Here is a 14,459-nt window from a genome sequence, read left to right as displayed (position 1 = left end):
GATTTCCTTGGAAGCCTGAAATCCACCTGCTGAGAGCTTCAAGGTTCATTGCTCAGCCCCATCCTCTTCATTGCATAAATAATCCCTCTGGGCAATGTCACTCACACCAGCAAATTGGACTAAGGGAGCACCATCTATGCAGGGATCACCAGGTAATTCACTAGAAGACTACAAGCTATCCAGAACTTGGCCAATAGACTCATCCTCAACCTCCCACACAGAACTCGCATCACACCACACAATAGGGAGCTCCACTGGCTCCCGATACACAAATATATATATATATATATATATATATATATATATATATTTCTCTCTTTTCTTTTTTTAATACTCGTGCCCTCCCTAATTCTGCTTCACTCATCAAAGACTCAACTCCACTTAAATTACTATCTACCTAATCGCTTCACCTTAATCTGAATAGATCTGACTGCATAGAGAATGGAAAGTTACCTACCTCAATTTTTATTTCACAAATCTAGTACCAAATTATCTCCTGAAATCAATAAGCAATGACATTGGCCACTTTTTCCAGGATTTTACAGATCTGGTTTATACCTTTATACATTATAGGACTGTGTGAGCTTCTTTTAATAGATTTGATGTAATTAGGGAAATTATTATTAACGCTTGTAGAACAAGAGGACAAACGTACAGAAGTTCATACACCCCACCCTTGTAGTTAATGAACATCCCAAAAGGTACATCAGCCCCCATTGCTTATACCTGATCAGAGCCTGAGAGTGTCCAGGATGGAATATATGTTCTGTACTACGAAAGAGAGTTATTTAAAGAAGAAAGATTCTCACTAACCGGATGAGGCTTGCTTCACCATAGGGTCTTCTTCTCTGGAGGTAGTTCATGTGGATAGGCATCAGCTTTTGTCACATCAGGGTTCTACAGATTTTCATGGAGTGATTGTGGTGTACGGCTTTTTAGTGTGTGTTACACATAAAATGCAAACATACAAATAGTGTAATTCATTTGGATTATAAAATAGATGGTAACCTTTATTTAAGCTTAAAAATAAGATACATCACCTTTTGAACACAAATAAGTGAACAACCATAGTACAGTGTAAAAAATATGGTATCTTATGCTGGCTACTATAATACTTTTTACAAATAAAGTGCATAGTACAACCTTTTACAATTTGTATTGAACTACAAAGTATTGTATAATCTTGAACATTTCTGTAAGCAGAATGACAAGTGGAATGACATGGCAAGCAGCAAGCGTTCCTGAGCCATTTTACACTGCATCACAGCTACAAGCATATACATCAAATACTATACAATGTATTTCAATACCATTATCCTAAGGTTTCTACACAAGACATGTCTGTGAATATTAATATCACATGTTCCCATGTCCAGAATTAAGAGAATAAAAGCAATGACACTTAGAAATGATTTAAGCCAATTCTAATGTAGTACAGAGATACAAAGATAGTGGCTTCCATTCAGTCTGTCACTTTGTGAACTTGTTTAATAGTTGGGATAGATGTAATGAGAAATTATTGCTAGGACTTGGTATACATTTTTGAAAACAATTCCTCCTCCTCTGCAGTTATTCAGTGACACCTGTGCAGACACATCCTCACATGCAACAGGATTACAAACCAACATCCTCAAACCTACAGCGGTGAGGTAGGGTATCTAAATATTCTTAGATTTATCAGAAAACTTGTCTGTGTGTTGTAACAATTATAAAGTTAACTCTTTACAGCACATCCACCATATATAGAATCCAGTGCATCCAAGAAAATCCATTTGATGAAACAATCCATTGGACATATTCAAGGGCATACTTCAAAATTTATTGAAAAAATACAAAAATGTACACTAACAATATGGTCAAAAGTTCAAAAACGTCCTTAATAAAGTTCATAAAATTGAGCAAAACTTAGAGGTATGCCTTATCTGTCGACAGGACCTGTGATTTTTCTTTGAGTGCTTTTCCTTGCTGTCTGAGCTTGTCAGGATTGGGACAATCTCAACTGCCCTCCTTCTCTGGACTTTGTGTAGAACTATCCTATAGATGCCAGTGATGGAGCTTCGAGAGTCCTTGCCGTGGTTGTTTCGGATGTGCTCCTCTGTGATCCCTAGATTTTCCAAGGTGCTCTTCACTTCAATGTCTTCATCTTTCAGGGCACCGATATCAGATAAGTGCTTTGGATCTAGTTTAAAGGGCTCCAAGGACTTGGGATATTCAATGCCTTTCATCCATTCGCTCTTCATTACGTAGTCAACACTGCATCGTTCAGCTGGTATTGCCTGGAGCATCCCACGGATCAGTTTCTGACAAGGCTCTGAAACGTATGACGGGATGTTGTATGCTCCATCAAGGATGCTTTTCTTCAGTTTGGCAACCGTGTCTGCCTTGAAAGGCATGCTCCCTGTCACCATGAAGTAAAGAAGGATGCCCATTGCCCATATATCCACATAAATGCCAACATAGTGCTCATCTCTGAAGAGCTCAGGAGCAGCGTAAGGAGGGGAGCCACAAAAAGTGTTCAGAGTTTCATCTTTCTTACTTATGGTGCTGAATCCAAAGTCACCAACCTTCACACAGGTATTACTGGTGTAGAAGACATTTTCTGCTTTTAGGTCCCTGTGAATTATTTGGTTATCATGCTATGAGAAAGAGGAAAAAAGCAAACAGAAGACAGTGTTACCATATGCAAATTGTATTCCTTCACTCAGAATGCATTGGAGACTGTTTATTTACTAATTTAAGAGTTGACCAATTGGAAAGAGATCCAAATAGTCCCTAACATACAAAGTAAATTGGCAAATTGATTGTGATTAGTGGTGGTCTGGCTTACACAACTTTGGCTCAAGGATCTATACTAGCATTTTGACTTATTATTCAAAATGGCATGGTATCAAAACCTCGTTGTTATCTGAATGGTACACTGTCAACACTTGTCCATTTATTTAGCAGCAGAGGAGGTAGTAATTAATACCTGTGTACCAGAGCTAGCAAGTTTATGTTCCACAACTGATGATGGTGCGAGTGAGTCAGAAACATGCCCAAACCATGACAGGGTGTGCTGGTGCCAAAGAAGTAGGTTGCCCACCATTCCATGCATTTAAAAAATGTGCTTGATCAAGGAGAGTGCAGGAAGTAGCTTGAGGTGGAGCATTGGGAATTGTTAGCTGTAAAAACGCCAAAAGGCTTTGTCACTTTCTAACTTGGCACTGTGCTAATCCTATGCTTAAAAACTCTGCTCTAAAAACAGACATTTGAAATGAGCAAATTCAGAGTGCCAATGGTGTTTTAGGGTGCTCCATATAAAGGAACTGTTCTCCTAAACTTGGAAACTGCCCAGAGCTCCCTGATTCCTACTAAGAATAATTTATGCAGTGCTCCAGGTCTGAAAGGGTGTTTACATATTCATTTATATGTGAGTACATGGTTTTTATGGATGTATTTTACAGTTAACATTATTACGTTTGCCATGACTTCAATGTCACCTTTAGCACTGATTGATAATTCAGCAATTGTTTTTCAACATGTTTTAATTTTGTGCATTATCAGAGATGTTTTTCAAAATATTCAAGAAGACCCTATCCTTCAAAGGAATACTAAAATTATGTGAAAAAGCATTTGATTTAATTATTGACTTATTGCCTGTCAGCCAGCGGGAAACACCTAATAGTTCTGGCGGAATGGTCGCCACTACGGCGGCAGGCACTCTGTCAGGAGCTTAGCAGACAGGCTATACCGTCCACCAAACTTAATTAGGCCCTTTGACTTTTATTATAAATCAACACTGAAGATTTGTAATTGTCTACTTGTGCAGCATTTCAAATTTCAATATTGCTTCAATTCACCATAAATGTACTACACCATACTTTTTGTGCCCATTTCCTCCTCTGAGCCTGATACATTTTGGGAAGGACCCTTCTTCTCGGGGCAAAGAATGGTACAATTACACTCAATCCTGAAAATTCAAAAGAACACACCAATAATTTACCATGTACATCTCCTTGTACAGCAAAATACTTACATTTTCATCCTGATGTTCTCCATTAAACTAATTCACATGACCCGAATAAATCTATAAAAGTCCAGTGCCAAAACAAAGGTTTAGGACAATTTTGTCAAATATGTGACAATACTGGGTTTTAAGTTAAGCATCTCATTTTACTACTTATAGATTAATCCAGACAAATATGCAAAACCATAGTGTGAATTTACACTAGTTCACTGTTATTAGCAAAATCAAAGGATGAGGCAAAATCCTACAAACTTGCTGCATATTTAAGTACAAACTCACTTATGTTTGTTTGCTCTGTCTGTCACCTACTCATATTGTGGAAGCCAGTTTGATTAATTTCTGGAGTTGTGCATTCCACCTAGACTACGTGAATGTGTAAAGGGTGCACTTAGCATTGGGTTTGCATTGTAGCACAAGATGTCTAGTCTAGTCTAGTGGCCTATTCACAAATTCAGTTTTGTAGTACATTTAGGCCCATATTTGTACTTTTTTACGCAAACCAATGTTACCGCCGGCTAACGTCATTCCTACGCACCAAGGAATGACGTTAGCCGGCGCTGCGGACTGGTCAGAGTAAAAAAAAATTACTCAAACCAGGCAGCGCCGGCGTAGGGGAAAATGGGGGTTGTGCGTCAAAAAATGGTGCAAGTCAGGTTTGAGGCAAAAATCATGCCTCAAACCGGACTTGCGCCATTTTTTGACACAAAACCCCCATTGAAATGACTTAGCAAAGACAGGAGTCATGGAAGGTCAGAGTGGCACCGGCTTTGAATAAATGGAGACGTGGTCTGGACTGGTGCGCACAGCGCGAGAGGCTGGTATATGAAGCCAGGGGATGCCCAAACAAATATATCAAAGTGTTGGGGAAATGGGACGATATGGCATGCTCTTAGCGGAGAAGCGGTGCGCATGGGAAGGAGGCACCCTCATGATGTTGAAATACTAACTATTGACTTTCATTCATTCATTTTTTGTATAAGACTTGCTCTATGATGCCCAGAAGTGGTCTAGGGCCTGACCGTCAGCACACACCAGTTGGTGGTCTGTTTTACGTGTTTGAATCTTTATTTTCCTGTTTTCCTAAAATCAATAAATTTCTTTATTAAAAAAAAAAAGACAGGAGTCATGCTCCCTTGCCCAATGGCCATGCCCAGGGGACTGCTGTCCCCTGGGCATGGCCATTGGGCACAGTGGCATGTAGGGGGGCCCAAATTAGGCCCCCCTATGCCACTTTAAAAAAATAAAAAAAAATACTTACCTGTACTTACCTGGGATGAGTCCCCCCATCCATGGGTGGCCTCCAGGGGTGGGCGAGGATGGCAGGAGGTGTCCCTGGGGGCAGGGAAGGGCACCTCTGGACTCCTTCCATGGTCAGAGACCATGGAAGTGAGCCCAAAGGTCCCTTAACGCCTGCCCTCACCCAGGCATTAAAAAATGGCGCACATCAGGCTGTGCGCCGTTTTTTAAGGCCTGCCCCCTCCTGTGCATCAAAATGACGCAGGAGTATAAATGAGGTGCACAGGCCTTAAAGTAATTTTTTGGGCGGGAACGTCTATCTTGCATGTCATTAACGCAAGGTGGTTTCCCGCATCCAAAAAATGTCGCACATGGAGGAATTTCAACGTCCGTGGGCTCAGGCGTCAAAGTTAAATATGGTGCCCGGTTTGCGCCGAATGTGCGTCAAAATTTTTGACGCACATTCGGCGCAAACAGAGTATAAATATGCCCCCTAGTACGACTACCATAAATAATTTAAATGCTTAATAAAAAAAGTATATTGTGTGTACTTTAGGTGAGATTTTTTAAACAATTTAAAATTGTAATTTAATGTATTCAAAATCATTAACATTTTAATTAAAATCCAGTTAATAATGGTATCTCTTTTTTATATTTGTCTACAACGTAATTTATATAGTGATTTAAAAATAATACTCTACATTCAACTATTTTTTTCTATTTGTTTTAAAGTTTAATAAATGTTATACTTTTCCTTATACTTAGAGATAGAGATCTCAGCCTGGTGGCAGAGACAGCCGCCTTCATGGGAAAACTTACTAGTAAGAACTTTAAACTATCAATTTATTTTTTAAAATAACTATTGCATTAATTTAAATGTAGTAAACGAAATACAAAATACTTTTTGAACCATAATAAAAACCCACCTAAAGTAAAAATGTACTCATCATGTATTAAAAGTTATAAAATGTTTTGCATAGAATTAATTCAATGTTATTTTTTTTTTAAATAGTTACATTTATTTAAGTTATTCCGATATCGTATCATCAGATAATATTTGAGTTTGAATGTATTTTTTCAACATTCAAATCATTTATATATATATATATTTGCAAAAATAAGAAATAAATTATGTTAATGTAACCTTATTTCTAATGGGTTTTTGAAGTTCCTGCCTTAATTATTTCCTATGGGAGGAGGTTGAAGTATCAGTGGTTGACAATGCGTGGTGCTGGACTTAATATTGCTCTTTTTATTTTTTGACTGTAGTAACTCTACATTGTTAAATTTGGATGCATCTCCTGTTTTTGGGGGGTTAGGGGTGGGTGGGATAGATATGCAGGTCTATACTTTTGAGTAACTTTACACTCATAAATGGTGAACAGCTAAAAGTAGTTAAGTTACTTAAAAGTGATCAGGAATTGCTTCTTCCTGTGTCTGTAATTGCATTACGTAAAGACATCCTAATATTGTTACTAAAATGTATCGTTATGATTGCCACTTTGTCTTCAACTGGTCAGTGCTCAGATGATAAGGGATTATTTTTTTAAAATTTTTATGTAATTCTGTTCCACTTTTATATGCCTCCAACTCATTAGTGTAACTAAATGGGGACTGCCTTCTCCACTTTCCAACGTTCACGACATGAAATCAAAGTCTGTATTACACTGTTTCATTGCTGTTGTGCTTTCTCTAGATGTGTTTAAGGATTACACAATGGGGAATCAATAACATGTCACAGTTAAAGTTTACTGATACCTGACTCGATAATGCAGTAAATAAAAAGTAATTGTTCCAATTTCTGTAGTTATAGAAATTTATTGAAATTTTATCCTGAATAATGTTGCAGGTGCACTGTGTGCATTTCATTAATAGTGCTAGCTGGGTTTTCAATTCTAATCATTGTAAAGTATGAAATTCTAGCCTAATTCCCAAGAGAATTCTTCTACGATATTGAAATCACATGAGCAATGTGTGTGTTATTCTACATCACAATATGACATTTCCATCTTGCCATTTGGCCCCTGGTGAGATTGGCTGTTCAGAGGTTTAATCCAATATATCTCTTTTTGCAGTAAAGTCTTGTTGTTACTATTATTTTTTTATATATCTTTTCAAAAGCTTGGAATCTAAGAAAGCTTACATTCTGGCGGGATGAAGTGCATTCCTACCTACAATTTTTTATTATGTGTCCAGGTGTCTCTTATGTTAATTAATGCTGATTTTTCCTTTCCTATCCCCTTTTTACCTATGCAAATCCTTCTGCTGGAACAGGTTTACTCAGTTACTAGTTTCACAGGTAAAATAGTCTCCTAATTGAAATGTTTCCACGTACAGGGTTTGGCTTTGCAATGGTGACCAAACCCTGACTTCGGGCAGGATATTTTGTTAGTTGTAGTACTTTTTTCGGGCGTTTTTTCCATGTGCAGTCTTTAATATTTCTATTGCATGGATAAGTAAAATCACCTTTCCTAGTGTATATCTTTGAATTGCATTTGGTTCTAAAGCAATAATCTATATATATATATATATATATATATATATATATATATATATATAGCATATATATTATATATATATATATATATATATATATATATATATATATATATATATGCTTTATGTTGAGTATTTAGACACCACTGCAAATTTCTGTTGGCAGAAAGTTGTTTCTTTTTTAACACTTGCTTCCTATCTGGTTTGGCCACCTTATTTGTGGCAGTTGCTTGAACACGGTATAAGTAGCCTCTTTCTCTGAATTTTCTAGAAATTTTGTCCTGTAAGTGTTCTCCTGGATAAAATACTGATTATATTGGATTCTGTATATATACATATATGTTGTCATTTGCTTGTTTTGAACTACAAATCATATTAGCTGGAAACGACAGACTCTGTGAATTTATATTTAGGTGCATGTAATTCTTGTATGTTTAAACTGTAGGACATGGGTGCTGTTTTCTAAATCTTGTTTAGTATCAGGATGTAATCTGTGAATGTTTTTGTACAGAAGGTCCTAGTGTAGGATTGGTCGGAAAATGTCTAATATTCTATTAACTCAGCCACAATCAGATTGGTGTAGCTAAGGATTGCTGGGGATCCCATGGATTTCTTACTGAGCTGTACAAATACTCTCCTATTTTTTCATAAAACCTGTACTACAAGTCCAAGTGTAGTACTTGCGGGACAAAAATGGAGTTAACCCCTAGCACAAGCTATACCATGTCAATAGAGCAATCACTGCCCTTTAAAGAATGCAAATCAGCTTTAAGTGTGCAATGTTTTATTGCCGGGGAATCTTAATCAGGACCACTACAATGGGAAACAAAATGCTATTTTCTTTCTCTTTAAATTGTGTCTACAATTACCCTTGTTAGAAGTATGATATTTAATTAAGGTTACAGGCACATTAATGTACAAAATAAAGATTCTGGTCTAAACCACATTCAATGAACTCCTATGACATGACACTGCACATGCAGTACCTTGTTAAAAGTATGATATTTAATTAAGGTTACAGGAACAATATTGTACAAAAGAAAGATTATGGTCTAAAGCATGAATGTTTGGGCATGGCAGTTAATTATCTTATACTTCCTCTAGTTATACAGTGTCCAGTTTATTTCTTTTTTAATCAACAGTTTTCTCTCAAAACTTATTTAAAAGCCCAAATGAAGCTATAATTGAATGTTTCAATCACAGGCTATAGCCACTCACAATCAACTTAGCATAAGGTAGGGTTGCCATTGTTACTTGAAGAAATTATTGGACTGGCACAGCGCTGGTTGTAGGCCTGTATCAGTCTGAGGGAGGGTGTGAAGACATTATGAAGGGGGTATTAGAAACAGGGATACATAAATGTTCCTGAATGTCATGCAGACGTAGTGCAAATATAGTTTGCTCAACATGCCAGCAATGTAGAAAGCAATGCACCATAAATGAAAAGGTAATGAAGCCTGCAACACAAGGCTCTTCTTACCATGAAGTCTATGGTGCTGTCTATGGTCTATGGTGCTGGGGCATGAGCTAATTTCTGGCATATGACAGTGTTTCTGGAACTGGGTTGGGCTCCTACAGTCCTGTGCTGGCCACAAACAGTGGTGAAGTTTTCCTGGTTGGGTGCAAAGGACAACTCATACCACCTTCATCACACCTGCTTATACTAACTAGTTGGCAAGAACAAATGGATCTCTGGTTGCATAAAGCAGCATTGCCTTCCACAATTTGTCGTGAGGGTGCTTTAGTAGCTTTATCGGCAGGTTAGTTTAGCTCTAGGCCTGCAGCCTGTGCCCTTTAGTTTAGATGCATTTCATTTTTATTTTCTGAGCAGAAACATCTGCGGTGATGTTTCATTTTTCTTTATCTTGTTTGCTTTTAGCACAGAAACAGTTTTTATTCTTTGTACTCTGACATTCTCACTGTGTGCTCTGCTTAAGGCTGTCTCCAGTATGTTGCTGGCACAAAGTGGAACACCGCAATCTCTGCCACTTCACGAAAACATGTGTTTTTTACATTAGGGCAGTTTCCCTAGAATATTAGCTGTTTTATTACAAAACATCTCTGTGCCCCCCATTCGTTACAGGGAGAGTTCCATCTAGAAGACTGCCACTGCCTGCTGTCGCTTTATTGCACCTGTCTACCGAGACTTGACGTCTTTCTCTTCCTAAATGAGAGAGGACTCTTAGTAGACTAACAGCCCTCTTCACTACTACCAAATCCAGGTACGGGGGATGGTGTCTTCCTAAGGATTCTGAAGGACGGATTAGAGCTAACACTGCTGTACTCTAATATAGTAAGTTAGTGGCATAGGTAGGAATTCCAACACCTAGAATTCTGACACTATGGTGGGACTTTTCTTATGTTTCACTTTCTTTGTCACTGCATTTTTATTATGTTTTATCATCCTAATCATTGCAGTACATGCCATTTTATCTAAACACAACTGATTCAAAAAAGTATATAAACCAATATTTGCTTCTGTTTGTCGTTGCATGTGTGAGACAAATGTAACTGGGAGAAAAGGAGGAGATTTGTTCCACCAAGATTTCAGAAGATAGAAAGTCATAAGTGCAGCTGCCACAAATCACTGCCACTTCCAGGTGCTGGTGAGGTACTGCCAGCTGGCCGAAAGGGTTAGGCCGTCAGTTGTCACAAGGTGTGGAACTGGACTACGTTTCCCACAACTTGGTGGTGACGCCACCCAAATACAGCAGTCTCATTGGTACAATGAGAGCCAACATGTCATGGCGCCACCAATGTTTTGTCAGGCACTGAATTACAGATCTCCTGAGTATCTCTGTCCCACTACATGCTAAAGGCACCTCAATACACACAGAGGTATCCGTGGTATTGAGGATCGTCCAGCATATAGAACAGAATTATTTTTTACTCTTGGGTCAATTTTCCATCAGTTGATGGGAACACGAATACATTTCGGGCCGGATGTATTAAGACATTTTGCATTTGCAAATGGTGCGATCGCAAGATTCCACCATTCGCGAATGCAAAATCGCCTTTCACGATGTATGAAAGGCATTGCAGGGCAATTTTAAGGAATCGCAATTTTTATTGATTCCCTAAAATTGCGACTCCAAATAGGGAATCGCAATTTGGTTTCCCTAAACAGGAAATAGCAAATAGAGAATACCTATTTGCGATCACCTATACACATGTATCATGCATTTCCTAAATGCGAACTGGGCTTTTAAGGAAAGCAATTACAACCAACATCAAGTTGGTGGTAACCATGTGCAACTTTAAACTATGCATTGAAAATGCATTTTTTAAAGTGCCATGGTGCGCACAAGGTGCACTCTACATGTGCAAATTTTTTGGGGGGGATGCATCAAAGGGGGTCTTAGGCCCCAGCACCTTTGGATTTGCATTACCTAAGTTGCAAATTCCTAAAAGGAATTTGTAAATTAGGAAATGCAAAACCATTTGCACTTATGGGCCTGAGGCCCATAGAGATCAATGGAGTCCCATTCCTAATAGCAATACTCTAATAGCGATTGCAAATTTTAAGAAATCTCTATTAGGGAATCGCTATTTTCTTATTTGCCATTTTGCATTTCTCAAATAGTGAGTCCCTAAAATTCATTATTTAGGAAATGCTGAATGGTACTGTGATACATCTGTCCCTAAATCACTATAGCATGCTAATGTACCTGCACAATGCAGAGCATATGCATACACAGAGATATGTCTATCATTTCAAGACCACGCGAACTGGCTTGATGGCGCCCTATCTCACACAACACTTCATGGTAGGCTAGGTCCTTTGAGTATTGATGGTCATACCTGGCCTCAATTGGCCACATATACACCACATCCTGATGCAGGCACCTTGGCGGTAGCTGAGGTTCACCGCTTATACATTGAGCTTGTATCAATATATAGACTATTAGTAAAGTTTGTAAAGCAAATATTAAATACTTACCCACCACTAGCTGCTCCAGCACAACCACACACAGTCACACCAGGTATTAACCCTGTGATGGTGCATTCGATCATGGGTAAAGTACCCGCAAAACAAGAAGAAATTCTGTTTTGGTTAGCTCAAAAGGTAAACGTACTGGACCTCAAGATAAACACAGAATTCTCACTATCTGCTTGCCCTTTGGGATTGTACCCGCAATGGATAACTTGGGGCACGGTATTTGCCACGCTCTATTATTACCACACACAGTACATCAACCTTTGCCAATCTTCCAGATGTGTTCAAACAAATTCAAGATGAATACACGGCTGCCCCACCCCTGAATATGGGGATGCAATTATTGGGCAATTTTCCTACAGTGTCCTCAATGATATTAAGTAACCTTGAAGGGAAAGCAGTAGCACTAGCAGTGCGCATGCAGCTCTGGGATGTTCCTGTACAGGATCAATAACGTGAGCTGCCTAGAATTATTGTCTAAACCTATTCAAGTATAGGTAAGGATACTTTGGGAGCCAGACCCAGTAAACCACAACTACAGGGTAAATCCAATAAGGAATCTGCCAAGCAAGTAGCTGAGGGTTCTAAAAAACGCTGGGATAAACAAAAGCAAACATTTAAAAAGGACAGGGGAGAATCTTCACATTTGAAGACCCCTGAGAAACGGTATAACTTGTGAAATAGGGATAATATAAAAACTCCTGATAGATATCAATATACTGATACATGCCAATATCGTTGCTTTCAGGACTCAGTGGATAAATGTAGTGAGAGAGGTGGGCGATGAGAACAATGAACAGAGTACGTGAAACTGAAAAAAGATTCAAACCGCCAGAATTTGTCTGTGAAGCCCAGCGGGGGGAAGAAATCACTAAGCCCTCCTTCTTGCCCATAGTTCCTATAGAATTAGTTGAGTCATACTCATTTGATTGGGCACTGACACAGGCCCCTGCGCTGCATCACAACCAAATTGGGTGGAATAAGGATTCTCTCTACCACAATACAAATTAGGTCCCAACAACTGCCTCAACCTCAATATCTTACTAAGCATGAGGCTAAAGCTCCTGTGCGAGAGATTCTCGCACAGCTAAAGTACCAGGGTGTAATTGAGCTCTGTGTCTCAACAATGAACGATTCTCTTTTTCCTGTAGCAAAACTGGACCATTCATATAGAATAGTCTTAGATTACAAACATTTAAGCAGTCATACATGCACATTTGCTATCCAAAATGCTCATAGCACAACACTCTAACAATATAGTGAGCAAAAAATACAAAACAACGTTGGATCCAAAGACTTCTCCTGCCAAAATATAGTGCCTGAAAGCATGGACTTAATTGCATTTATCGCCATAGGCTCTCAGAAAAAAATCTGTAGGCTCCCTCAGGGATATAAAAACAGCCCTTGGCTGTTTTCAGCACGTGTAACATCCATTTTACACAACATTGTCCCTATGTTGATGACATCTACCTAACGGATGATGATCTCATTCATCACCTGAAACGGGTGGCCCTCAATGTTTTGTTGCTTTTGGCTACAAATTCAATTCTAAGAAAACAAAAATTGCCTTTCTCAGTGTCCTATTTTTGGGATACGAGTTATCGGATGAAGGCAAGAGCCTAGCTCCCCACTTTCTAGAAAAGTGTGCAAAATTACAACCACTAAACACCATAAAAAAGCTCCAGTCTTGGGCTTTTTAAACTTTGGCAGAACTTACATTCCTGATTATGCCCAACACGTCAAACACACATGCATTCTCAGAGCATTACAATAAGACATGCTTGCAGCAAAACATTTACACACAATAGACAACAAAACACATTTGGTCATCAGAGTAATTGCTGGTGCCATTGGTTTCACCTATGTAGCATTTACTGAGGGTGATACTGTCCCTACTGCATACAAATCACACTTGTACTCCACAGCTGAACAACTCCTTGCTCTCACAGAAAGAATTATGACTGCTATTCAGATGGCTGTCATCAAAGAGAGACCTCTGGCTCAGGGGAAACGCATTATTGTTGTCTCTCGGATCTCAGCCCTTGAGACTGTCACAAAGGCTAGTGTTCCTAACGTAAAAGCATTACATCCATGTTTGGTCCAATGGACGGCCACTGATATTGACATTTTTGACCCAAAATTACAAACTCAAGAATTCCCTCTATATGAAATGGGATATCCAATCCCAGGAAATACTTTGCCAATTGATCAACATCAATTAATCATTTACACTGATGGTTCAGCCCAACCAGCCATAGGCACAAAACACCAATACTTCCGCCGCTTGCGCGGCTGTGAGTGGCTACATGAAAGATGGTGAATTCAATCCAAAAAATATTTACACGCAGGTCTTAGGGGACTGCACTGCACAACTAACAGAGCTCAAGGCTTGTGTGATGGCAGTGGAACACACGGATCCAGAACAATTAACGTTGATAGTCTGTGATTCATACTACTGTGTCCAGTCCTTCAATTAATATCTGTATCACTGGAGTCAAAATGGGTCAAATGATTCAAAAGCCAACACCATTAAAACTAAGTTACTATGGAGGAAAGTAGCACATCTGAAGGAAACACTACCTAATGCCCATGTAGTTCATAAACTGGGACATCAATGTGTAGGAGTACACATTGTAGGCAATTCCTTGGCTGATGAAGCGGCCAAGTCAGCAGTAGGTCTGGCTTCTGTTGCTGCAATAACTCGTTCACGAATGAGGTTGGATGATGAAACACTTACTGCTGTGAAAGCTTCAGCTGACGGCAAGCCGTTACCAAAGGCATAAC

The 14,459-nt window shown here is 38.9% G+C and overlaps 1 protein-coding gene across 2 annotated transcripts in view; it reads right to left on the bottom strand.

The window, feature by feature from the left end:
* Window positions 1-986: 986 nt before the first annotated feature.
* NIM1K (NIM1 serine/threonine protein kinase) overlaps window positions 987-14,459 on the bottom strand; it is a 320,818-nt gene continuing 307,345 nt past the window's right edge. For both annotated transcript variants that reach the window (XM_069221493.1, XM_069221498.1), the window contains one exon: window positions 987-2,636. In XM_069221493.1, the coding sequence (XP_069077594.1) occupies window positions 1,887-2,636 (750 nt within the window). In that variant the 3' untranslated portion in view covers window positions 987-1,886. The remainder of the gene's footprint in view (window positions 2,637-14,459) is intronic.

This window comes from Pleurodeles waltl, chromosome 1_1 (genome assembly GCF_031143425.1).
Source record: "Pleurodeles waltl isolate 20211129_DDA chromosome 1_1, aPleWal1.hap1.20221129, whole genome shotgun sequence".
In the NCBI taxonomy this organism is placed as follows: domain Eukaryota; kingdom Metazoa; phylum Chordata; class Amphibia; order Caudata; family Salamandridae; genus Pleurodeles; species Pleurodeles waltl.
The sequence above is the reverse complement of the archived record's forward strand: the minus strand, read 5'-3'. Positions and strand labels throughout refer to the sequence as shown.